This window comes from Pterocles gutturalis, unplaced genomic scaffold (assembly GCF_000699245.1).
Source record: "Pterocles gutturalis isolate BGI_N339 unplaced genomic scaffold, ASM69924v1 scaffold3720, whole genome shotgun sequence".
NCBI lineage: Eukaryota > Metazoa > Chordata > Aves > Pterocliformes > Pteroclidae > Pterocles > Pterocles gutturalis.
This window is the reverse complement of record NW_010143180.1, coordinates 91,946-119,754: the sequence shown is the minus strand read 5'-3', so window position 1 is coordinate 119,754 and position 27,809 is coordinate 91,946. Positions and strand designations below refer to the sequence as shown.

Sequence of the window (27,809 nt, the reverse complement as noted above, 5' to 3'; positions counted from 1 at the left end):
GTGTTAACCAGGTCTGTTTTTCATAGTCCTGGTCAAAAAAGGCCCTGAGCCCAACAGCAAATGATTTCACCAGTGTCCCTTCAGCCTAAAGAGGAGACTTCTAGTATCAGATGGCGACAGGGATGTGTTGTCAGAGAAACAGGGTGGAAAACTTCTGCTGCTTTCTGTGCTGTACTGTTTGACAGCTTATGCCCTCTTTCTGGTAGTTAATTGGCGGCTCTCATGTGGAATGACCTGTCAGAGACACAGCAACATGTTATTAACTTGCTGGTTTTCCAAGGTCTGTCCTGACAGAAGTGTTCTCTTTGAGGATCCCGTAACTGGCCTATTACAGAGTCTTAAATGTAAAGAAAATAAGTGTTCCAAGCCTTTCATTCTTCTGAACTTATGCAGACAGTGGGTGAAATGCTGTGGAATTACATGAGTTATTTTAGATCTGTTTTGTGCTTTTTCCCTTTGCCTGTGGAGTAAGAAGTATTATCTATTTAAGGACTCTGCTTCTGGATTCCACTCCTCACGTGTCTCATAATTTGATGTTAGGTAAAACACCCAAAAATGGTCTGGCTCCCAAAATAATCTGCAAATTAGTGTATCATCTCCAGGTGTGCAGAATTACATTATACTTGTAGGGCAGGTGAGTGAAGACTTCTTTGAGACTCCATAGCTAGCCAGCAGTTTACCAAGGAGGAGAACTTCTGCCTTTGGTCCATTCTAACCTGCCTATCCTCCTGTTTGCTGAAGGATTTGAGATCTCTTGCTGCTTTTACAAGATGCCATTTACTACTTCTATCTCATGTGCTTTATCTGAGATGTGCCTTCAGCCCTCACTCCCGCATCTCCGAATTACCCAAGTCAAGCTATGGGGGGGCAACGAAAAAGGGTGGAGCATTTAAATCCTACTTTCTCCGTTAGGAAAAAAATATTTTAGGGCTTAAGATACTGTGCAAGCGAATATCATCATGTCTGAATTTCTTGCTGATGGCTTTCCTGCGAGTTGCCTTATGTAAAGTGTGTGGGGAAGTATTAAAACAGGAGTCAGCATTTCACCAAAGATGTATTTAAAACAGAAAGTTTATTCTTTAACTGTCTATTTTTTTATGGACTGATTGGCATTAAAAAGTCTCTCTTTGATGAAGATTTTTAAGACTTTGTTGCTATGAACCAGAAGATGCATTTGGAAATTCTGTTGAGTGGCTGTGGAGATGTGTATCCCTAGAGACTGTTTTAATTTCCATAGTCATTAAACTGTTCTGTGGTGCCTGAGAGAGACCCAAACCCTTGAATAATACAGCTGTGAAAGCTGAGACAGGAGACATGGGGATCAAGGCACACTTTCACCATCAGTTTATCCCAGTCTAAGTCTGCAGGGACATTAGGTCAGTCCCATTCCCTGCTTTTCTTCACCTCTCCATCGTTCTTCCTCAGCCACCCATTGCCACTTTCCTCTCTGTGTCCACAGCAGCTTTCACACCACGTGGCATGAACCATATCAGGGAGCTGTTCTGGCTGAAAACTAGGGAAAAAAAAAAATTCTTTATGGTGGATCAGGTTCTTCTAAGCTGTAATGCTGACACAAGGGAAGAGGAAAAATGTGGGTTGGGGCAGGCAAACTGCCCACGATCCCTTATTAACTTATTAAACCATCATTGGAGATGCCTCCACACATATAGTTTGTCTGGCTGAAAATAATCTTTTCGAGGGCCATTTTGCACCATGCTGTAGAATTCCGTATTTGGCATCTCCACCCATGAGATTCAATGGGATGATATTAAAAGGTAGAAATGTCTTAGATTTCTCTAGAATTTTACTTGTGAGGATGGCAATGCCCATCAACTGTTATTTAATACTTAGGGTGATGAGTACATGTGCTGGTTGACTGTGGCTCATCCAGTTGTCCTTTGAAGTTAATGGATATCTTATATTGACTTAGCTGGGCAGCAGATGGGCCTTGGATGAAAGAGCCACTGTTTTACTAAAGGCTGCTTGTCTCTGTAGGTTGCAAAAATAAATAATCCCAGACACTTTCAAAAATGACTGGGCTAGGCTGCACATAGCTTGTTTGTGAAGTTTTATTTAAAAGAAAAATACATTTCTCACAGAGGGCTGCTGGCTGACCTGACCTTTTCAGGCTGAAAATGGTCCCTGAAAGGATAAATAAGATAATGATAATAAAAACTCTCCTAGTCATTACTGGACTGCTGCTGAAAGGGATTTGGCAAAGGCTGAGGAAATGTCAGAGTGAAAAAGCTCACCATCTCTGCTGAAAGCTGATTGTGTCTGACCCTGCCCAGTGCCCAGTGAGGCCGGTGAAATCTCCACTGGTTTCAGCCAGCGTGAGGGTGGCTGAAGGCCAAGAGGAGACACCACTCAGAGCACAGCCCTGAAGTTTCATGCAGGTGATGTTGTGTTACATGGGAATGCATTATCCTTAACAAACCATTTAGTAAATGTATAGTAAATGTATACTATAGCAAATGCAGTTTCTTGGAAAGAGCCAGCCAGCCTTTGGTGCCAACCCGCTCTCTGAATTTGTTTGTGTGTTGAAATGGGCTGTGCTTTTCAACAAATAAACCCTTCACTCCCACGTATTTCTCCTAGCTCTGGTGCTCAGCTTCCTTGATGATGATAACTGCTTCATTAGCTGCGTGATGGTCCATACACATGAGCATCATTTTCTCTAGCCCATAACTATGAGCTTTATTTACCCTGGGAAGCTATGGAGCATCCATCAATGGGGGTTTTCTAAGAGGTCAGACAAACTTCTGTCAGGAGTGGTTTAGGTATGGGGATCAAGAAGATGGCCTAAATGGCTTCTGAAGTGCCCTTCTAGCCCTGCAATCTCTTACTTCAGAGCTCTGCCATAGCAATAACACATAATTTCTATGACCAGCATCTCTGTGAGGCTCATTTAAGAGGTGGACACCTCTTGGACTAGGAGCTGCTCAGAGGTGCACCAATGCATTCAGAATTGAGATGGCAGCCCAGCATGTCACGGCTGGCTGAAGAGGCACCCAGGGAAAGACTTGACCCACCTAACCTCAGATGCTTGTGTAGAGACATACGTCCAAGCTAGGCTAGATCCTCCTCCAGCTCCAAAGGGAGAAATGAGTACAGTTCTTGTGCCGTAACTCTGGACATCTGAGATGTGCTGGAAGCATCTCCTCTCTCTACTGAGCATCATCCCACGTTGCTGTATGTTGAGCAAGAGCAAAGGAAGTCCTTTGACCTGGTTGGTGTGAGAGCTCATTACCTTTCTCATTTCCACTGGGACACAATATTCACCCAAACACTTTTCTATCAGTTGTTTGTTTCTAAATATTGGTAAGGGTTGTCTCTGTCCTCCTTCTGCTGATGGAGCTGCTCGTGGCTCTCTGAATTTACTTCATCATTCTGCAGAGGTCTGTCCACTGCAGGACACTCCACTCACTGGCCTAGGACTAGACACCTATTTTAAAACATTTGGGTTGGAATCCTGGGAATTATGTTTAAACTGGTTATATAAAAACTTACCTAAAATGTCATTTATTCTGGTTCCTCACAAATATTGATGATATATTTTTGCTGAATTTTGGCTTTTGTTCAGTAAACCTCTTCAGTTCATCTTTAATTTGCAGATGGCTTTGGCAGTGTTTCAACCTCAGCTTCTGGTGGTTGAAACCTTGTGCTTGAATTAGGCTCAAGATGCAAATAGCCTGATTTTCAGAAAGTCTGAATATATGCAGCTGCCTTGTGGGGTTCTAAGCAATGTAATTAGGGCTGGGTTTCTCACTGCCAAAAAAGCCACAAATGAGTTAGGAGTCCAGAAAGCAAAACACAACAGAATACACATAAATGTCTTTAGGAATTTGGAGATTTAGGAAGATGGATGGAAATAATTGAAAGCCTGGCTCAAGTTTTCAGATGAAAAGCACTAATATAAGTAGTTTCAAAGGAGATTAAAGAGGAACACATTCATGTTCAGAAGCGTAGAGCTGGGCATTAGGTCTGAATGAGTGATGGGACAGAGCTCTGCCGACAGACGGGTCTGCAGCTCACATGTGGGCTGGGGATGATAGGAGCACAGAGGGGAAGCAGGAATATTTACTGATGCCAGAGGATATATTAGAAATAATGAGTGCAGTAAAAGAGGAGGATGGGCTAGACGCCCAAAACTAATAAGAAAGGGGAACTTACATCTCCTCTTTCAAAGCCTGAATCAGAAGTGACTGATAGGCAGCCCTTGAAAGCACTGGAGTAGTCTCAAGGTGTTGAAAACAATGTCCCTGAGTGTGCTAATGCTACAGAGAGACTGCCGTGTTCTTACATCTGTTGTCTTTTGGGATATCACATCTTGGTGTACCAGCGAAGTGAAAGTGTTGTCTCCTCTTTGGTGTGATTAGTCTGAGGAGATTGCAAGAGTGTCCAATGGGGCTGGACTCTCTTCTCATCCCCTCTTGAATTCATCCTTTTGTTAAAGAGGGTTTTATTTCTGTGTATGCTTTTTTTTTTTTTTTTTTTAAATAAATACACAGCTAATCCCTGTTGCACATGTAAATATACATGGCACATGGGTCTGTAAAGATTACGGATGCCACTTTTGGCAAGCGATATCTTTTAATAGCATTTTGTGCAGTTAATCGGGTTAAGCAAAAGTATCATTGGAACAAGCAGTACAAGTTCAGAGAAGGAATAAGTGACAGACCTCCTGAGAGTTGTTGTTTAGTAATATTGTGGCAGGTAGGATAGAATCTGTTTTTTTTCCTTTTTTTTCTTTTTTGGCTCAGTGATGTCTGTGGTTGGAAAACAACATGAGCAGAACAAGCTGTTAAATTGCAAGAGACTCTTGCTATTATATTTCATAACAGATATGGTAAATGTTTATTGCTCCTGGGCTTCATCCATTGTTTCTGTCCAGATCAAGTGTTCAGTCCATTGAGAACTGGTTGTAAGGGCTTGTGCCCTCACTGCCCTTCAGTTCTAATTAAGTGGAAAGGGCTACAGGGCATCTGCCATCGAGGTGAAAGGAGGGAATGGAAAAATTGGTGCAGAAAAATAGGAAAGATGTTGAAGTGGGTGTTTCTCTTTGTCGTGGAGAAAGCTCAGCTCTACAGGGCTCGTGTGGGAGAAAGCTCTCCAGTCAATGGAGAGGAAAACAATGCTGCTGAAGAAAAGCCCTGAAATAGCTGTTTACTTTAAGACGAGAGGAGCTGTGCCCTGGAAACACCTGTGTCTGTCAACTGTTACAGAATCAATCATAGAATCATAGAATCATTAAGGTTGGAAAAGACCTCAAGGATCATCAAGTCCAACTGTCAACCCACCACCTAACTCACTAAACCATGTCCCTAGGCACCACATCTACACATTTCTTGAACTCTTGTAGAGGACTGCGAGATAACTAATTCAGATGTAGAAGTCTGCACTGGAGACATCCCACACTCAGTGCACTGGGTCTGGGGACCTGGGCAAGGAGGAGCTTAGTGACACTTAAAGTCAAGACAAGGACTGTGTGAGAAGAGGGGCAGTGGAGTTGGAGGACACATGGAGAGGACGTGCCTCGTCACTCAGCCAGCTCATTGTGGGCTGGGAGCCAGAGAAGGGTGCAGAGCAGGAGGTGTGTGTGCCCCCATGGCGCTGAGAGATATCTGCAGGAGCTTTGCACAGGACACGTGTGAGGGTGGCAGGCCCCCAACATCGATCCTGTATGGATGTTTTTGAACATAACATACTGGACAAATTCTGTTGTTTTTTTCTCCCCCTGGCCAGAGCTGTGACCAGTGCACCATCTCTTTGACGTCATGTGTGTGCACAAGGGCATCTTTTTTTGTACACGGTGTCCTTCAAAGGGAGTGTACATACGTCAGAGAGTTTCTTACGACAGTTCTGCATCGTAGTGCAGATGTGATTTCACTAATTCTCCATGAACAATAAAGCAAAATTCAGCACAGGGTAAAACAAACACACTTGCCTATTTTTGGTGGCATTTTTCAGGTTGCTATTAACCTTTCATTTGAAATTTAATGCAGAGGACTACACATTGACTCTGAGCAGCTTCTTGGAACAGCGTCAATTTTCCATTTAGAAAATTGCCTTTTTTTTTTTTGCTTAACCCTATGTGGGGTGTTGTTATTTTTTTTCTGAGAGACACTTCCCTATGGAAAACTACTCTTTGGGTCTGAAATGAAAACCAGTTTTGCCAAAGCCTAAAAATTATGAGCAATAAAGTAGGAAATGTTATAGAAAATAGCAGCTGAACTGGGGGAGGGACATGTTTAGAACATTAAGGCCAAGCCCAGAAAAGTGATAGAACAGAGTCAGACTCACAGTTAAAATTAAAACAGGCCCATGGCCAAATTTAAAGATGCTATATGTCTGGATGATAGTGGGGAAAAAACATTGAAAGCATAAAGAGAGCAATAGCTGGCAACAGGAAACATCTGGCAATGGATTTGCCGTAAAATTCATTTCAGACAACTGGTGGGTGAAGAAATTTCTCTGTCAGGGAAGAGAAGAAATCCCAGAATAATGGAATGGCATTTTTCAGTGAGACGCAAAGGTGTTGTAAGAGTCCCACGGTGCTGAGGAGGCTCTTCTCTCAGCCTTCTATATTTGGAAGTTCAAATTGCTGAGGCAGATTAGAAGTGCTGAGCCCAGTAAGCCAGTGTTAATGGGTGATTTCCAGTGCATGCATACATTACGTGTGCTCTGAGGGTGTTGGTGCTGCAGCCAAGGCATCCATCCAGCTCTTAGGGGTAGACCTGAGCTACGCCAGGTGCTGAGGACTGTCACCATGGCTGCTAAAGCAGCTCGAGATGCTGGGTCATTCATCTGAACCAGAGCTCCATTCAGTTGTATTCACCCACTGTAAAGAGCCAAACTTCTTAATTTAAAGCTGTCAAGTTGTGCAGCTGAAGTTGTGAGCTGCTGTCATGCCTGTGATGCAGCACAGATACATTCTAGTTTTAAAAGGGTGATACAGCTGGACCCCCAGGGGTTATTTCTAGATGAAACTACAGTATAAGGAAGATGATGGTAGTGATGGCAGCTGGCATAGATTTTGGAGTTCTGCCTGTGTGACCAAGGGCAGAAATTCATCTGCAGAGTCTTCCTTACAGTAAATTACCACAGGAACAACCAAGTCCACGGAGTGGTTTCCAGACATAAGGTTGAGTTAAAGGTCAGGCAGAAAACAGCAACAAAAAAAATAACCTCCCTCTTGCATAAGGGAACTGAGCACAGTAGAGGAAAAAGTAATGGGAAAAGACCATATAAGATCTTAGTTCTGCTGTACAACCTTCCTTGGGAGTCTTGGGACTCCGCTGTGGACACAGCTAGTTGCACACATGGATGGGGTGGTCAGAGGGAAGGACACCTGTTGGGTCCATCTCTCCCAAAACCTTATCTGACTGGTTAAAACTTGAGACATTTTCATGGAGGGATGGAACAGGAGAGATGAGACCTGACTCTTCTGCCTGAACTTGGAAGGAGAGCAGAAATGCTTTTTTCATTATAATTTTAGTTACTGTCCTGAGTTTTGAATCTCTGGTGATAGTTGACAGGCACCATTAGAGGAGATGTTTCTCCACTGCATGGTGTGTTCCATCCAGCTGCACCGTTTCTGAGACCCCCTCTGGCTGCAGAGGGATTGCATGCTGGCTAGACATCCCAGAAGTGTATTTTGAGGTGGTAGCTGTGAGACCAACACCAAACTGCTCTCTATAATTTTTTTGACCTCATATGAAATAGGAAAGAGATCTGAACATGAGTCAAATTCAGAGTGTTTTAATATCCTTTTCTTTGCTTCATCCAGTCTTGCATATTTAATTTAATAGATCATATTTTTATTGTGTGATATGAACTATGAGGTGGATATATTACAGATACGCTATTTATGTATTCTGGTTGCCTTATAGGCAGATTTCATACCAACATGATTAAGGACTGTTTTTTTTCCTGTTCCCTAAAGATTGTATAATGAAATTAAATGCATATTTTCATTGAATATTTTTGTAGAGTTGGGAGTGTGGTATGTCATACTTCACGTGTGGCTCTGAGTTTGATAGTATCTTATGCCTTGATTTATTTTTGAGACAAATAGTTTTCCTTTCCACTGTGCTGTTAGTTAGGTTTCTAAGCCATAGATTGAACCACAAAGACATTTACTGAACCATAAAAACATTAATTCCAGCAAAATCAGAATATTATTTGCACTTTGATGCAAAATAGCAAAGGCTTTAATGATGTTTAGGTAGGACTTTATTACATCTGAGTGTCTCTGGAGAGCTATGGTAACAGTAGGGGAAGTATTAAAATCAGTATTGTTTGTTTTTCTATAAGTAAATGAGAATTGCAAGTCTTCTCCTTGTGAGTCAACTGAATATTTGCAGGAATTAACTAATCTATGCCAGAGCCAGCATGGACTGACCCTTATCCACCTGATTCCCCTTGTTTTGCTCCATCATGTGGGATGTTGGCACTGCAAGGGGTCATAGAAAGAGCAGGAGAAAATTACCCCCAAATAATCCTTGTGTGCACAGAGTGCTTCCTCCTAGGGTAGTGTAGCTTAGGGACTGATGTCTGTGGCCATGGTGGTGGGAAGGGAGAATTATGCTGCCCTATGGCTGGGTTTTGCTGTAGTGGGAGTGAGCTATGCCACCTAAGGAGCCCTTCTGCTTGTGCCCTGGGCTGTGGACATGGCCACTGCCTTCCCCTGTTTGGTTCATGGCCAGTCCTGCCAGGAGAAGCCAGCTAAATTGAAAGGAACCAACCAAATTTGATGGATCCACCACACCAGTCTACCCTAAAGCTTTGTAAACCTTGAGCCTGGGGCTGAAGCTCTGATCCCATTTTTCTCAATCCCATGATTTTGTGCATTATTTTTATGGGCCATGCAGGAACGTGCAGTGTTGGTAGTGGGGATCCTCTGAGGAAATGGACAAGTCTCCATGCAAACAAAGTGTCTGGTCTCCCTCTGTAGTCAGTGGAGAGGAAGAGGCATTTCTAGGACGTCCCCCTTGCAGCAGGTATCTAAAATAGGCATGTTGCCACCATTTTCCCTCTGTTGACTGCAAAGGGAGCTGGAGGTGGCCTTGCCCATGAGGAGACATCTCATGAAGCTTGCCAGTATGTGTCATTTTAAATGGGGCTGTTCCCTCTGGAGAAGGTATGTACTAATTCCGCCAGCTTCACACAAACTCTCTCTTGGTACCAAAATGGTGCAAGAGTGAGGTGTTGCTGAGGTTTATTTTAATAGTAAAATTCTGGACTATGAGTTTGGAAACAAATCTCCAAAGACGAACTTAAAAATGAAACTAGATGTAAGTTTAGATCGTATGTGGGATCTGAATTAATATTATTAATAAGCTAAATAGCTAATATTCTTTACTAAATAATGCTAGGAAGTTTCTTACAGTTTTTCGCTTACACTGCTCAGGGCTTATCTCAGTCACAGAGGCCATGGGGATGATCTCCCCTCACACCATAATTCTGCCTTGGGGTACCCTTCAGAGATGACCCTGGATGGCATTTTTAGAGGTATCCCAATACTGGGTTTATCTCACCTAATTTGTCTGGGCTTCCTCTGAGATTGATGAAGAGGGAAAGGCACTTGCAGAAGGCGATTCACCTCTTCCATCTTAGACATCCAACCTAACATGGGTTGACTTGTGCTCTGGGCATGGCTTGCTCCTTTAACCAAAGAGGAAGCCTCGTTGGCTGCTGTAGATCAGATACCATGATGACCAGAAGTTTGGGATCAATCCTGCCCTAAGAGACTGGGAAAGAAATTCTGGTGGAATCTGTGTCCTGTCTCTCTAGTGCTTTTGCAAATCCCACCTTCTGCCTTAGCATTTGGGCTGCACAGCATCCGATGTGCTTTGTGCTTGCCCTGTGATGATACACAGTGATCATCAAAGCCGTGGCAGTGCTGCACAGTATGTTCCACGCCAGCTACTTCCTTTCTGCTTTAATTATAACTGAGTTTGCTAATCCCAGTGTTGATTAATGAGCTTAATATGCAAATGTTACAATGAAACTGAAACTCTTTGTAATTGCTTGCAGACAGATTACCACTTCGAGTACACAGAGTGCGACAGCAGTGGCTCCAGATGGAGGGTGGCTGTCCCGAATCCATCGGTGGAGTGCTCTGGACTACCTGACCCGGTGAAAGGGAAGGAATGCAGTATGTTGGCACTTTTCATTTTACAAACCGTTACTAGTTGTTTATGCTATTTACCCTTGTGTGGCTTCTGTCACTGATGTCCTGAACGTCCCTGAGTTAGTCCTTCCCCTCCAATCCTTCTTGTCTCTTGGAGTTGTGGAGCAGGAGTTGTCTTTGCAGCATAGTTGTATAGCACAATATCTGCTACAGGTACCCTCGGATGCTAATTCACAGACAAGGCCCCCCTATTACAACACCCCTTGAAGAGATGTGGTTGCTTGTCTTGAGCTGCCATACTCTTTAAGTTCTGCAGCTCTCCAGTTCATTTGTAGCTGTATTGGCCAAAATGGTGACCAGGAGTGGCCAAATTATATTTGCATAGGGTCCACATTCTCGTTACCTGCATTATTTAGCTAATTAGTAAACTGAATGCATTAATAATGGTAAATGTCTTATTTGCCTTATTTTCATTATGAAGTTTTTGCATTTTATTTATTTATGTATTTATTTTTGACGTCTTGGTGTGTTCCGATATCACTTGGTCCTGTATTTTGGGGACATAAGCAAACTGCCACTCTGCAAACACATTTGAACTGTTCCCTCACTGTTTTGTAGCTTCCCAGGCTGAAGGCTCTTTCCCATCACAGTTCCCTGCTCTAGCAATTCTCTTCACAATCAATCCTAGCCACGCTTTACTTTCTCAGTAATTTGTACCAGGCAGTATAAATGATTGATGTGACAAACAGGATGAACAATGGCAACATCCTTTCAGTTTTACTGTATGAGAGGTGATACTTACTCACTTCTGACTCTCCTCCTGTAAAGGTTTACTGGTCATTTCTTTGTGGCGTATGTTCCAGTGTGAGGCACATAAGTGTTTTCTGTAGCACTGTTGACCTCCGGAATATTTCTGACTGCTTGCAGGCATCATTGGAGAAGCATCCTGTGTCATTCCTGGTATTTGGGTTTCGTTTCCTAGGTTTTAAAAGTAGAGCCTTGGTATATCCTTAGAATGTGTTTTTCAATTACAGAAATAGAGAGCTGGGAAACACCTCAGGTGATCCCACAATTCATCCCCCAGCCCAAATAGCTATAGTAGCAATGACTTTGTAATTCATGGCTGATGTTTGGCTGGACTGTTTCCAGGGACCTCGGGTGATGAAGAGCCCACAAGCTCTCCAGATATTTGCCCATCTATTTTATTCTTTTCATCTTCCCTCCTGTGACAGCTTTCTCTGCTGTTGGGTCTCCCTTGTTATACTTCAAGCCTGTTACTTTTTGCTGTCTGCACTACAAAGGAGCAGATAGCGTTATCCCTTCTGCTGCACAACCACTTTCAGTGTACTCTGGAGTACACAGGTATAACCCATTTTTTTTCCTGATATACACTATTTCTTCTTAAATCTTGTGATAAATGGATTAAAGGTCCAGCAACATTACACTGTCGTTGACTTTTCTGCTACAGATTCTGACAAATGGTACTCTTCCCTCTTCATCTCCTCTTGTTTATTTGTCTGTCTGGTCTTAAATCAGTTCCAATAAAAATTCAACTGTTTTATAACAGTAGACAAATCTTTGGCTTCTCCATATCTGGCCCTCTGCTGCAAGGGAGAAACTTTGCCCAGTAGATTGACTGTGATATTATACACCAAAGTACAGGATCCTGTTAAATACACTGGAAAATTCATCTCAGTAGATGCCTCTCCTCCTTGTAGTGTTGCTGTTAAGCCCCGTGGCAATTCAGCTGGTTTGAGAAGCAGTTGGATATTTGACATTTTTACTGAACCCTTTGGATGTCATCTCTCTGGGCTCTTGGGAGTGCTGTGGTGTTAATGTATTTCTGTCTTTTTTTGTGTGTCTGTAGTAGATTCTCTGGCTTCAGGAGACATCTGGCTATATTCTGATGGCAAAAGTAATTTTAGGTTTCTGATCTCTTACTCTTTCACCTTTTGCTTTAAGAACAACCAGTCTTCAGGCTGAGAACATTAATCTGTCAACAGCAGTCAATCGCTGTGGAATGTGTAGGAAACACCGCTCCCGTTTGGCTCGGATAACGTGGTGCAAAAATATTTGAACCTGCAAAATATTTGAACCAGAGCAGAGTTTGGCTGACAGTCCCTTCTTCAATTGGGTGGGATATATTGGGAGAGGCAGCTTTTGAAAATTATGTGCCCTCCATCTCTTTAGAGTTTGCACATGGGGGTCTGTTGTTGATGATGAGGTGTATTGCAAATGCTGACAGGTAGACACCTCCTCACTGACGTCATATTCTCTGAGCTGGTGGCTTCTGTCTCATCTGACAGCACAGCAGCTGGACCAAGGCTGTTTTATACTAAAAACACAAATTTCTGTAGCCTGAGGAAAACGGAAGGTTCTGTATTTGGGGCTGCTACAACTCATGTTCTCAGTGGATCGTGTACGGAGTGAGATTTGTGATACAGGCTTGGCCAAGGGTTGCATACATATCTCGCCAAGTAATTAATGGCTCCTTGAGATGCCTTCCTTTTCTCATAGGTTTACTGTTATTTTATCCTGAGGCCTATGAAGAAATACCATAACTATGCCGTATCCTTTGAGATGTTCTTTCTGGACATTCTACAAATTTATTCAGAGTCTCCTACATCTTATAAATCCTACCCTGTGCCAGAGCATACTGACACTGGTGGCTCATCTTGACATTTGGTGGAGTCTTAGACACCCTTAGGTATCTATTTCAGTCCTTCAGCCTGGAGAACTGGGGACGGCAGTACAATTGCCCCACGTAGGATGACTTCCTGCTTTGGAGATCTGTTATCTTCAGAAGTTTTGGTTGGTGTCTACTAGTCTGGAGATACAGCTAAGCCAGCTATGTTTCTGCTTTTAAAACAGGGTTGCAGTTGTATAACAGCATGAGGTCTAAGGGCTTTTTTTGTCTCCTTGAGGTTGTCAGAACCCTCAGTGGTCCTTGGTGGCAGTTGCAACACAATGGATATGGAGGAATCTGGGTGAGGAAGTGAGGTTTTTTTGGAGCGTATCTGCCACCGCTGCTACCTTCACGATATACTGTTTGCAGTTGTTTTCATCTGTTCAGAAATGCCTGCTGCTTGAGAGTATCTGCTATTGATCTTTACTGCTCCCTGAAAATAGAAGTGACTTGCAGGCTGTCATTAATTTTGGATCCTAGGAATACTTCACCAACCTCTTCTGCTTCCAAATGCTCAGCAGTCATTCTCTGTAAATTGTGCCTGAACTAGGAAGTTGAAAGATGGTATAACAATATGTTAAATGTCTCCAATCACCTCTGTAAGTACGTCTAGCCTGTGGTCTCCAGTGAAGTGGAAAGACTCTTGAGATTGCTAAAAATGTATTAGCTCAGGTACTTCACATATCTGGAGCAATCTAGCTGTAGCACCAGAGCTCAGTTGGTGTCTCAAGATGTGCTCATTTTCAGGATATCGTGTTTTACAGCTTTTCATTTGAATGAACCCATTTAAAATTAGGTTGGGTATCTCTGCGCTCTGCTGCATTTTGAAATGCACGCCGACCTGCAAAGCACAGCTGACTGTGACCCACTGAGAGGAACTGCCAGCGTTCCCGGAATGGCTGTAGTTTACAAAATGTGTCGGGACTCAGCCTTTTTTTTTTTTTTTTGCATCTTCAAAAACTTAATCAGCAAAGTTTACCTGCAGAGAAGACAGGGTCCTCTGAGAAAGAGTCATGGGGCTCAGAGTAGGAAGGACTGTCATATTTTGACTGCTTTATGACCTGTTTTTTAGAAGAAGGGATTTTTGCCTTTATCTTGCCGTGAGTGCAGAGCAGTGTGATGACCCGCCTTCACCCTCCTGCTACCCTCCCCTCCAGATCTCTCCCATGCAGGTGGGAGGTGGGAAGAACGAAGGAACCTCTAATGACAGATGTTTCTGATGCTGTAGGAGGTCCCGCTGTGCAGTGACCCTGGATACAAGAGGGAAGGTGCAGGAGCAGCTCTGTGGCACAGTAGGTCACTTGCAATGCACTGGGACAACGTGTCCCTTCCTGTATTTCACTCCCCTCTTTTTTTTCTGGTCGGTTTGCCCTGTGGAGCTGTAGCCATTGCCACTTTCAGACCCCACATCAGGGTGTCACCCTGCGTTTTGACATTTAGTATGGTGTGGTACCTCAATGCTTGCCCTGTGGGGCAGGGCTGCCTCCAAACGGGCCATGGCACAGCCATGCCAGACTGCTCGGCCTCCTCTCTCAGGCTTGTGTTGTTCAGAGATGAGTCATATTTTCGATGTGCCACATCACGGTTGCAAGGGATCCTGCAAAGAGATGCATTAAAAGTGCAGCAAAGATCTCAGCTAGCAAAAAGACAATATTTATTCCACCTGAAGCTACTCTATGTGGCTCTCCTCTTCTTCCCATTTAAGATGTCCTCTCCAGGCATCTTCCTGGTACCATTTGGGAAGTGGGGTACATACATGGCAGCAAGGAGCATTGCACTGGGGGGGTGGTGGACAGAGAACCTCCCTCAGCGAAATCCAGACCTCTGACTCACTCCATTACTTCTTGAGAGTCAGGAATGTGCTTAACTAATTTGGTTTCATTAATTTTTAATTACCACAGGTCTCACTCTGATATTAGCTGGTAAGGATCACTGCCATCAGGGCAGTTGCTTGGCTTTTCAATAGGAAAGTATTTATGGCAGGGAACCAGAGCAGGTTGCTTTTGGGGCTAAGCCCTTGCCTGCACCCCCTTACGGCTGGTATCTCTGAAAACCCTGTGCTTTGGTGCAGGGGCTGTATGCAGTGGCTAACAGGGACTTTTTGGGGCCTGGCAGTGGGAGCAGGACTTGGCATCGTGCTCGTGCTGACACTATGCTGCAGTCTGTTTCGGTGGGCGCAGTCAGGCTTTTCTGCCAGCCTGACCATATGCTGCCTGTTTTACACTCAAATTAAAAGTCTGAATTTGGAGCTTTCCTTCCTTCCTTCCGTGTCTCCTGTCCTTCCTCTCTTCTTCATCTCCTTTCACTCAAGTATAACCCAAATGTCTGGCTCAGTGTGCCCTTGCTGTGCCCAGGTGCACTGGTATGCTCCTCTCAGCAGAGTTTGTGTTCAGAAAGGGCTTAAAGGGTTCACATTTTGACCTCAAATTTTTTTTTTAATATTGACTCTCTTATTCCACAGAATATGAGTTATTTTTTGCCATCCTAAACAAGAATAGATTGCACCTTATCTCATAAATATCTGTGAATTTTAGTACTGCTACATGCATAAGGAAGAAACTATAGTGAGAAGAATAGACCAATTTCAAAATCAGTTGCTTTGCCGTGTTCAAGGAGAAAAAGTGCTGGTAGGGTCATTGTTATAGTCAGCATCCAAATGGCAGTTATTATAATCAACAAGATTTCTTAAGAAAGAAGACACAAAAATATTGATAACGTGGAAGAACTTGACCAAGTATGGTGCTGGGGAGTTATTAATGACTCTGCTTAGCAAACTCCACCTTCACGTGGTGCCACTAAGGCGGGAGCAACTTCTTTGAAATCAGAAATATGCTTCAGTTTTGAGGCGAGGCCTGTGAGCGTGTGCCAAATGGTAAGCATGTGAAAAGCTCCACTGACTTCAGAAAATAGACTGCCCTTGATTACAATGGACTTTACTGGGGCCTGAGAGCAAAATTTGTCCTGATTTATTGCTACTGAGCTGTGTTTGTTGAGTTTATTCTAACTTGTGTCATCTAGGATATCACAGGAGGAGATAGGGATCTTCCTGCTAATTGCAGTGCACTTTAGACACAATTAGGGCAAATACCCTCTTTAAGGCTTGTAGGTTTTATAACACTTTAAGGCAATTTAAGTGATCTGTGGGAGTTTTAACATTCTGCTTTCACAACAAAATAACTTAAGTAGAAGGTTTTGAGTTTGATGTTCTCTCGGTAAGATTGACTATCCCAAGCAGGAACGAAGTGGAGCCTAACTCCCTTAAAGTCAGTGGGCATCTGCAAATTTTATAACATATGGTGTATGCACACACATATCTACATAGATTGGTAATATCAAATGAGTGTTATACGTCTGGCAGAACCTGTGTGCTTGTGTTACAGCCTTCTGACATCAAGTTTACGTCTGTTCATTGTCAACTGGATCTGTATTTAGGCAAATTCTGTGTAGTCTTTGTGCTAAAGAATTGATTCTTCTGGAGTTTTACTTAGAATTTGGAAATTTAGCTTGTGAAGACTTGAAAATAGCAATGATAAAATTAGGTAGTTTCTTTAATCTTTACATTATTGCACATGTGGATGTGAATGCACATACAGATACTCCCATGAGAATGATGCTAGTTACTACACAGTCATATTTATGTATGTTATCTCAAAATAGTTTGTTATGTAATAAAAAAAATTATCACCACAGTGTCATTGTCTTCATGTATGAAAACATGTAAGAACTACTTTTCGTAGGGCTTAAATAAGTCCAGAGTTACGGCCTCTTGAAGCAAACATGTGAATCCTAACAAATCATCAGAGAGGTTATGTTCCTTTTTTTATTTGACGTTCTCTGAGGATTATTTTCTGGTCTCATTAATGGGCTTTGAAATGACTGGGATTTCTTTGTTTTACCTGAAGAGAGGAAATACAGTGGCATCAGCATAGCTCTGAGGACTAGGCATGTATCCATTCTCATTTTTTTCTCATGGCATGAAAGCGCTGGATCTTGGCTTCATCAGCCTTGATGTACTAATATTTTTTGCATTTTCTATGTCATTCAGACATTGCTTCTTTAGATATTCATCTTGGAAAAAACAAGGAGGTCAAGCTGTTAATGGCTGCTGGTGTTTAACCATGTCAGTTAGATCTGACATATGCACATAGATATACTTACATAAGGTGACAGATGCTGTTGGGTATCCTGAGCTGTAGGAAAGTACTATTTTGAGACAATGTTCAAAAAATGCATTCAGAAGATCTCCCTTTCATTCCTCCATCCTTGAGATTGCTCACTTGAATGGTATATGCTGATCTCCTCCCTCATTTTAATTAGCACCTTCCCTTCTCCCCTCTCTTTTGAACAGTTGTATGGCTCCCATGAAGCTGCTGTCAACGTGTCAGAGTCACATATGGAAGGTTGCTCTCTCAAACCTAAGTATCAAAAAAGTGGATTCTTAGTAGGCATGAAATCCAGGGAATCTGAGAATTTCTTGATATGCTATAAATTTGTCCCTTGGCCTGTCATGTATTACCTAGCAAATAAGCATGTCTGACAGAGTAAAATATAATAAAACTCTGTCGCTGGAGCCACCTCTGACATGAACAGTAAGATATGCAAGAAGCAGATTTCAAAGTCATGATCTTTATAGGGACACTTTTGTATGTATGGCCTGCAGGACCGGGCAACTCGATTTTACCTCTGTCTCTTGTATCTCTAGAAAAGTTTTTATGTCTTTTCAGAAAGGAAAAGGAAAGTCTTTCCCACTAGGGCACACTGGGAAGGGAACCAGCACACTGCAGCAGAGGCTGCTCTGAGGAACACTGTGACGCTGAGGAATTAATGCAAGGCTGTCACGTAGCAAAGATGTTTAAGCCAGCAGTGGTGTGCATGGCACAGTGGGAGAGCTGCTACTAAAAGGCTGTGATTTAGCAAAGCACTCAAACAGATGTTTATTCCTGTTCCGCTTAGAGCATCCCTGCTAATGCGTGTTCCTAACTCAAGTCATGTAGGTGAATCCTATTGATGGCATTAGTTTTCTCACCTAGACAGAGGCTTGAGTCTACATTTTGCCAGGGCTTTTCCATCTGGATGTTTTCCTAATGCATATTGTTACCCTGCGAGAAACCCCAGTTTTACAAGTAGTTTTTCCAGATTTGTTCCTCCGTGCATGAGCAATAAAGTGTCTTTGCAGAAAAAAACCCACATTGTTGGGTTTTTGAAGCACAGACTATTTTGGGTAAATAGTTAAAAAAGCAGCATAGTTTTCCCTGAATCCACTGAGTTTAATTCCTGGAGAAGAGTTACTGGGTACTGCATGTTGATATATGTATTGAGACTTCCAACAGAAAGGTTGACCTTAGTGTCTGTTGATGATTTCTTCACCCTATTTGTGTACATGATGTAATTAAATAAGTTAAACAGCTTCTTCTGAGTCACTGATTTCTCTTTCAAGAGGAAAGCAGCTGGCAAGACCTTGAGGTTTGCTATGGTTTGGTGGAGGGATGAGAGGCAAGCACTTTGTGTGTGTGTGTGCAGAGGACATTTCAAATGGCACTAGAAGCCATTTGCACCAACCATGTTGGTTGGTGAGCAATCAAAATAAACCTGATGGAGTCGGTGGGGCCTGGAGAGCTACTCACTCACCTTGAGGTATGTTTCCTGCCATCTCCATGCTGAGCCACCAGGATGGTTGTTGTAACCCTGGCAGCAAATGTGCTTACTAACCTCTTGCTGATGACTGCCTTCCTCCACTCTACACTGCTTTTTCATGAATTTATTGAGTATTCCCATTGCAAAACCACATCTTTCAATGTCCAAATGATGAAATAAAAGTCATAATAAAACTGTCCTATGTGCCAGGCCAGCTGGGGAAAATGGTACTGTTCCTGTCAAAGAGGTGAGCTGGAAAAAGCATTGCTTTATTTTGTAATTTCTTGGATAAAAAGAAAAATTATTTACTCTTAAAAAAAGGACGGGACTCTTCCACAAAAGGTGCTCTTCCCCAAGTTACATCAGCTTTGAGTGTGATCACATTTCAAGCCTAAACAGCCTTGACAGACTTCTTTTCTTAAATTAAGATTCAGTCTGGTTCCTGGTAACACGTTGGGATATAATGACTGAAGAAAATGAACATCAATTATTCACAGTCTATGGGAGAAGCCTCGTATAAATTATTCACAGAAGACATTCTGAAGCTGGCTGAGATTATAGGAAACATTAATAATGAAGCAATGATTTCCTCTTATCCTTTGGCTTTCTTTTTTTCTCCTCATCCCATATTTTGGTTGGTCCTGGGTTCCATGTTGTGTGGACCCCAATGTCCTTGGGTATCGCTGAACAGATGCCTGCCTCCATGTACTTGTCCTCGGCCACATCTTGCCCCCCAGGTTTTGGCATGTGTCTGCTGAATCCAGAAGCTGTTCTGAGGGACAACTGTTTGATGCTGCCAACCTCATATTTCCTTTCTATTGAGAGCAAGAGGGATGCAGGACTTTACACATGAACATGCACATGCTCAGTGGCAACAGAATAAACAGAAGAGTTGAAATAACGTTAGCAGTAATAAGTAAGAAATGTCTGGAGAAAAATGTCTGCTGAGAAGAGTGGTAGAAGTAGAGACAGTGGGTCCAATTGGTGTGGGATGGGAAGCTAGCCAAGGGAAAGTGTAAGACTGAGTGGCCAGATCTGCATAAAGGAGGAAAGCAATTGAATATGTTATAGGTTTGGTGTTGGAGGATGCAGGGCATTGAGGCAGCTTTGATTAATCTTCTGGTGAAATCACAAATATTCTGATCCCTCTCACGGCATGGCAATGTCTGCGAGATATTCGCCTTGAGAAAACACTCCAGAGGAAGGTTTCAGACCTCAAAGGAAGCTTAGTGGTCACATGCATGTGTGAATTTGCTCTGTTAGTCCAGCTGTGTTCATGATAAGCCTGTCCTGACCTCCAGCATTGGGAAGTTAAGCAACGTGAGATTGTTAGGGTCAGTTGCTAGAAGAGAAATGTGCCAACTAACATTGATCCTAGTCCATTAAAGACACCAGGAGAGCCACAGCTGCACTAAAAGGCAGAACGTGACCCTGGAGCCTTGCAGTCAAATGTCAAATGAGGCAAACTTGTTTATGGTCTGTTTTGCCCTCTGGGGAGCTGTTTCCATGTCTGCAAAGTGACTGTAAAGTGCTATCAGATCTGGAAAATAATCTCTTGCGAGCACTCATTGGAAGTAGTGACACAGTGGGAAGGGCTCCTGCTTCAGAGTGCCCCATATCCGGTGTGCCAGGAGGGAGGTGAGAGACCATCACTCTTGACTCACAGAGTTTAAGAGGAGGGAGATTAATTAGATTCACTAGTTTGACCTCACAGGCCATTAAAATGCATCCACTTAGGCTGATGCTGATAATTTGTATTTGGCATGAGCTTTTCTTCCATATGGTGTCCAGTTATGGTACGAAGCGGTTGAGAGACAAAGGGTCTATCACATGCCATGACAGATTGTTCCAGCAGTCATTCTTCCTATTAAAAATGTGTATGCTATTTCAAATCTGAATTTGTCAGGGTTCAGCTTCCAGAAGTTAGTTCTTATGAAGTTGTCTGCTTAATTGAAGAGTCCAGTGGGATCCTGTGTTTTTTGCCCTTGGAGATGCCTATATATTAATCAAGTTGACTCTCAATCTTCTTTTGATAAGCTAAATAGACTAAGCCCTTCAGATCTCTCACTGCAAGACGTTACCTCTAATTTTAAAAGCATTTAAAGTCCTTTTGTTTTGCATTGACCAGTTAAAAATGCTGAATCACAACCGTATTCAGTATCAGAATGTTCTTAGCTGTAGTACACACGTTTCATCCTGCACATCTCTGTCTCCACCTGTAAATATCCCCACAGATCTCCCTAGTGCCTTTTTGCACGTCTTGACAGTGGAAGCTCTTGACGAATGGTGGGTCCACTCCAACCCTCAGGCTTTCTGCTCTCCAGGATACGTTTCAGACTTCTGCTGGCAGGGCTGGCACTCCCTGCCTTAAGCAGCTTGTCTTTACCTTTGACTCTGTCAAAACGCACTGACTTCACCTCTCACCCATTGATTTTAGTACCGTTCCTTTTCTATTTCCGTGCAGATCATTGATAAAAATGTGGAGAGCCATCAGACTGAGCCCCAGCGCAGGCAGAACTGCCCCATTGCTCCATGCTCAGTGAAGGTTTCCCACCGACAGCCCTCTCTGAGATCTGTTACTTGGGAAGTTCTTAATCCATTTAAGATGTGCCTTACTGGTATTGTGTGGTACTGCCTTCTTCATCAGGATGACATGCAAAACTAAGTTAACTGTATTAGAAACCCTAAGTCTATTACATCCACTCAGTCACCTTTATCAAGTGACTTGTAATCCTTTTAAAGAATGAAATTAGTTCTGTTTGACAAGACTTACACAATGGTTTCAGTGGGTATTAGTACTATAGCTCTTGTTAATTTCTTATGAAGTGAATCCAGCGTCAGCTTTATTGCATCCATGTGTGAATGTGTGTGGCTGCCTGTGGCATTGTCTAACGGCACTTTACAGCATCTTTTGTGACCAAGACTGGTTGCGTGTACAAACCACAACATTTTTTTTTCCTTCTGTATTTATTTTGAGAAAGCTACAGTTGCAAATCTGTAAGTTTGTGTGTAGCCCCCAAACTGATATTTGAAAAGTGTAATAGGAAGGTTTGCATTTGGAGGGGAAGGGGGAACGGTGATGTCCAAACAAGATCAATAGCATTGATTCTGGAAAAGATTTTCGGAGTTGCCTACGTGCCTTAGTTCCGTTTTCTGAAACAGGGTAGACATAAGGAACTATTCAACAGAGTTGGTTTGGTTTTGTTTTTTGTTTTTTTTTTTTTTTTTGTTTTGTTTTGTTTTCTGAAAATTAAGTGTCAAATGCTTAAAACAAAGGGGCTCTGGGATTGGGGACAGGTGGTGTTCACAGAGGCTACCTCTAAGGAGGGAGACTAATTTTCCCTCTGGAGTCTGAAGCAAAATTGGTGGGGAGTTAGTGGAGGAAAAATCAGAGCACACACCCAAAAATGTACTATTTAGACCCCTGAAACTTCACATCGCACCTTAACCTCCTATGCAGTGGTGCTGTCCTTCCCATTGACAGCATCTTGCATCTGTCGCCCCTGTAAACACAGTGGTGCTGCGATGTCAACTGTTTCTGTGGACAAGCGGTTTCTGGTCGGCGCTGGATCTGTGCTCAGCCATGTCTTAGTGAGGTGGAGCAGCCACAAGCAAGGCAAAGTGCTAATGCCTTGGGATGGATCATCTGTCTGCACCCTGTCCCCACCTGCCTCCTGGGCCCATCATGGGGGACATGTGCTCTGCAGGGTCCCTCTGGGCACAGCCGCAACCTGCCCATCTCCAGCTGGACAGACTCCTGAATTGATGCTGCGTAGATTACAGAGGGTTTAGTCTGGCTTTTGGTCTCTCCCCTTGCTGGAAGAGCAAGTTGTGCAACACTAGGAGAGGAGACCATCTCTGTGCTTGTCACACACCGTGTTCCCTCTCCATCCCCCTCCAGCTGCTCCCGACTGCCTGGAATGAGACCAAATGATGCATCTGTTCCAATGTCGAAAGTGGTTCATGTTGCCATTAGCCACGTTCGGTCCCAAATTGAACCTGGCAAGCAGCTGACATGCTCAGAGCTAGTTTGCTTGCAGACATATGTGTTTTGATGGGAAATGCTCCTGCCTTTGACATACAATTCTTAGAAAAGGGAAAGAAGGTAATTCACCACCTAAATAAGAAAAAGGCTCAGTGTCCTGCGTGGCAGCCTGCCTTATCTCTTATACCCTTTTTTTTCTCTAAAATTATCAGGCTGCAAGGAGTTAAAAGATATTAGTTCTGTTAAAGCAATCATCTCCGCTCAACCTTACTGTAATTGAAGAGGAGGCTCTGCTGCCTTCTGCGTCTTCATTATGGCAGAGAATTTCTCACATTTACCTACTCCTTATTTGAAATTTGCAAATCTGGAATGTGTAGTTAAGCAGCGCTCTCCATTTCTTGCTATTTAACTTTCTTTAAAAATGTTGAAACTATTAAAAGATTTGAATATGTCATGGGAGAGCTCGCTTTTTTGCTTCCATTCCTGATGGCTTCTCTCTGCACCCTTCAAAATAAAAGAATAAAGCAGGATTAATTAATGATGCTAAAGCAGTGAGTCAGGACACCTTTATGCATTTAAGTTGAAGAGCTGTATGATGTGTGGTCTCAGTTCAGACACACAGGGAAGTGCTCGCTGCTTTTCTCTGGGTCTCTGAAGAAAGCTGTGCTTCTGGCCCCAGCTGCAGGCACATCCTGTGGCTCAAGCTGAGGTTGCAGAGGTAGCCAGATGGGATATTAGCCCTACCCCTCTATCATGTGCCACTACCTACAGAAAACCACCTGCTCCCTCCAAGGGTGGATTTTTTTCCTGTCTGTCCGTCTTTCACAGCAATCTGTTGGGGCAGTATTTACTTGCATATACCCACCCTAGTACTCGTCCCTGCTAGGCTCCTGACCACTTTCCTTCTTGGTCCATCACCAGCAAGCGATGGGGTTAGAAAAACAGATTTGATAGCTTGAAGTCCACTGATTCAAATTCAGAGTATTGTGGTATGACCAAGAGGGAAAAATGACCCTTTGGCAGATCTTTCCACCAAAACAGACCTTTTATCTGCATTCCAGTGCTGCCCATCAAGGACAGTTAGCAGAGAAATGCTGTGAAAGCCGGTACAGAAGTGGGAGCCTGAACTGCAGTTGGATTCAGGTGGAAATTGGTGTTACACAGCCATGACTTTATCAAAGTACTTACAATCAAACAAGTTTTTCTGCAGTTAGTTGAACATCAGCACATCTATGAAACCACATATCCTGGGACTTCAGCTGGCGTCAGTTGTTTTGGGCCAGTCTCATCACTTTGGCTGGCAGTCTGGTCTCATCCTACAGTTTCTCAGACTGTGAGTTTATGATGTCTCTTAAAGTGAGTTCATGAAATATCTGTCACTGCACAATGTAGCATGCATGAAACTGCAAAAAATCACATCTTTTCTTGGGGTGCGAGTTGTGTGCATTGCTCAGAGTCCCGCTTTGGCTAAACTGGCAGAGTTAAGTTTAAAAATCTGCAAGCGGCGTAGGAAATATTGTGTTCTGCAAAAAGCGCTCATTTGTTTTCCATCCAGGATGTTTGGTCTCAGAGAGGATGTGGTGCAGCATGGGGGAAGTGGGATGCTCTGCCATTGAAATGAGCGTCTGGGCAGGAGTTATGATTCCTGGCACAGCCACAGGGCTCTGTGGGCATACAGGACTTCAGCCACTGTCCAGATTTCCTCTATATAATGGGAATATTAGGGAATGGGAACATACCCTTAGCAGGTAGAGATGTGATCAGACTGGAACAAGGGATATATAGTCACTTGGAGTAAGTAATTTTAGAGACATCAGTGAAAAAACACTTTGTGAACATTCCTTCTAAGTTATACTTCCCCAAAGTACATATGTTTGAATACTGTCTTTGCTGGGCTGGCAACCAGTGTTTATTTTCTCAGCATGCTAACATCACCCAGTCAAAGATCCTTATTTGCAAGACACAGGCAAATGATCTTGTGATCTTTTCCAAGACCACCTGGTTCGTCAGGCAAGATGTTCAAGGCTTTGTAGGAAGCCCATGTGAGCAGTAATGTGGAGAGACCCTTGGATTATGGCTGCAATTCTCAGACGAGGTCTGCAGTGTTGTGTTACCATCAGTGTGCTGCTGTGCACCCTTAGCTACCGTACAGGTGGGTGATACGAGTCCGCTCTGGGTCTCAGGTTCTGGTGACTTTGCTTGAGTCCGAGGTGTAGCAGGTGGGTGAGCAAGGGTGAGGAGAACTGTATTACAAGTCCTCATTTTCACAAATCGCTTTTGGACACAGTCTGTGGGTGGAGGTTTCATTTCTAAATCTTTTGCCAACAGAGACAAGCTGCAAATCAGGAGCCATCATCTGAGATCTGGTTTCAGGGCTGCCATGTCAGTGAAAAGACAGGCACTGGTGAACATCTCAGTTTTGCAGTCAGTGTTGGCAGTTCAGCCATTGTGTTCCTGGGGCTGGGGCATTCCCCTTTGGTTCCCTGTAGTGACTGTTCACTCCTAATTAATTAAGCAGCAAAAAAATTAATGGAAATTAATTGGGATTAATTTCTCCATTCATATGTTGGAAACTATTGTCTCCTCAGCTTTCTCCTGTGCCTCTGGCGAGTACCTGGAGATGAAGAACCAGGTGTGCAGCAAATGTGCAGAGGGGACCTACTCACTGGGCAGTGGGATCAAGTTTGACGAGTGGGATGAGCTGCCGGCAGGATTCTCCAACGTGGCGACTTTCATGGACACGGCGGTTGGCTCGGCTGAGAATAAAGCCGACAGCTGTAACAAGTAAGAAGTTCTGTTTGCATCTGAGTTATGCATGCATGGGAGAACCTGAGACAGCTCATCAGCACAAAGCCAGCTTAACCATTTATCTAAGCTCTCCAGAGGGTGAGCAACCCTAGTAATGGCAAACAACAGTGTCTGGGAAGTGAAATTTTTAGCCATCTCTTTGCTGTCGTCATTGTCTCCTCGGGCTCAGCAGCAGCTACTGAGTCTAAGACCAGCCTGGAGCTGCTCTTATTTGTAGCTGGAAAGCTCCAGGATCGTGGCATAGTAACTGTGGCTAAAAGGTACTTTTACAGCCTATTGAGAGACCCGTGGTGGTTGCAGAAGGCTGTTTCTGAGTATAATTGAAAGTGTGTTCAACCTGTGGATACTAAACATTTCCTGTGTAGTCTGGGTCCTAAATTTCTAGTATTGCATCTTTTCCCATGCACAGTTTTAATGCAAAGTATTATATTTACATGAAAAGTAGTTGGGAATCCACTAATAAAGTTACAAATTTGCTATTCATGGCAGTTAGCTCTTGTGGGATTCTGGGTTCTTTATTAAGTAACATGTTTTTGTGTAATAGCGTAAGAAAAGTCTCCTCAGTGTCTGTGATCTCAGCTGGGCCTTGTTTTGTTTATGTTCATCAGCTCTTCGTGGACGCCTCGAGGGAATTACATAGAGTCAAACAGGGATGACTGTACGGTTTCTCTCATCTACGCTGTGCACCTGAAGAAATCCGGTTCTGTCTTCTTCGAATACCAGTATATTGACAACAACATCTTCTTTGAATTTTTTGTAAGGCCTTTTATATGACAAATTCAACCTTCTATTGTAAGAATTCAATCCAGATAAAGACCATCAGAAACAGCTTTTTCCTTCCTTTACATTCCCCATATGTCCGTAACTTATTACTGTTCAACAAGATTAAAAAAAATATTTTTTTCTGCCTTTTTGGAATTCATTTCAGCTTCAAAACTCAGGCTAAACTGATCCTGTCTACCATGTGCTGGGATTTTTCCATTAGAGGTTGTGACTGCCCCTGTTAGTCCAGCATTTTCCAAGGCAAATCTTGGTGGTAGGTGCTTCAGGGTGTTTGACTTGAGATGCCTTTGAAGGGACGTGAAGTTTAAAAAAAACTTCTTCCAAGGCAGGCATCCAGAACCTGAGGTGCTCCAAGGCATTAATATGTGGAAATCTTTACCTGTAGTTTTAGGTCAATTTGGGTCATAGCAATTGAAATGAAAAGAAAAGCAGGAGCAAAGACAAAAGGCTGATCCTTCCCCCAAAAAAAAAGAAGAAAAAAAAGCCAGAAACAACAGCTCTTCAAAGAGATTTAGGAGTAAAAATTCAGGTGAATTTCTGTAGGAATGAGGCTCTGAGGACATGTCCAGACTGTGAAATGGAGGGGCTGGGGGTCATTAGCTCTGAAATTGAGCAGCCTGATTGGGCTTGCACCATGTCATACCCAAATTACTGAAACAATCTGATCAGCGGGGACCCAAATGGGAAGGACAGCCCTGCTCTGCCCACGTGGATGGGCTGGTTGGGGTCCAGGGAGCCATAGAGTTCTCATCACCAGGCTCCACAGCGTAGTGCAGATGCTCCGTGTCACTGAGATGCTTTGGAAGTTTCCACCAACACCTGCATTGCTTTCTTTGGTATGTTATACCTGCCATTTGAGACAGAAAAAAACTCATGGGAGGGCATCTCAGAGCTGGAGATGACTGGAAATTTTCAGTCTCCTCTGTTACTGCCCCTCTCCCTGTCTGGTGAGTTCTGTTTTTCATCCAAAAAACACAGCTCATGGTATCTCACGGGAGTGCAAAGCCTTAGCTGGTGTTGGTTAATGTTTCTTGAAGCTCGGAGAAAAGTGCAAAGTATCCTTGTCCTTAGTAAAGATGAGAAGGAAGACAAAAATTACCTGCTGGAGGCACCCTTGTGCTGCTACATCAGTGCAATCTGTTGCAATTTGATAACAGACCATGCAGGCAACATGATTTAGCCATTTCACTTTAATGTGAGACTATCCTGCCTTCTTCAGATGAGTGTACCAGGATGATGAATCCTAGCTCCAGTTGCTTGCTTGTCTGACTGATCTGCTCCTGCAGTGGAGCAAATATCTTGTTTCTATGAGAATTAGCTTTGAAAATGGGTTTTTCAATGTTACTTTTATCCATATCCTGCTCATTCACCTCCTTAAATTTATCCTTGCCTGTTCAAGAAGCAGTGAGCGGTGCAGTCCTTTATAAAAATGCCCATGTAAGTAATTCCTAGTCAGCCTCAGTATTTCAGGGAAACCATATTCAACACTCCTCTAAAAGTCCATTTTTTTCCTCCAGCACGTCTTTGTGTTTAAATCTATTTAAGAATGACACTTTAGCTCTGGACAGTGGCATTTCAGTGACAGTGGCTTGCAGGTTGCTGGGAAATGATGAAGTTTTTGGGCTCTCCAGCTACAGGTGGCTACACTGTTGGTCTGAGGATAAAGAAAGAGATGTCCTCAAATGTGGGAAGTAAGCGTGGATCCTTCTTGTTAGATACTCTGTGCTTCTGCAGCCTGCCCTTCCCAGACTCTTTTTACATATAGAAGCCCTTTACAC

General features: G+C 43.2%; 1 protein-coding gene across 1 annotated transcript in view; it reads left to right on the top strand.

The window, feature by feature from the left end:
• Positions 1-10,041: 10,041 nt before the first annotated feature.
• Positions 10,042-27,809, top strand: part of KIAA1324L (KIAA1324-like ortholog) — a 46,848-nt gene continuing 29,080 nt past the window's right edge. The window contains exons 1-3 of the mRNA XM_010084627.1: positions 10,042-10,159; positions 25,029-25,224; positions 25,857-26,004. Of these exons, the coding sequence (XP_010082929.1) occupies positions 25,061-25,224; positions 25,857-26,004 (312 nt within the window). The 5' untranslated portion in view covers positions 10,042-10,159; positions 25,029-25,060. The remainder of the gene's footprint in view (positions 10,160-25,028; positions 25,225-25,856; positions 26,005-27,809) is intronic.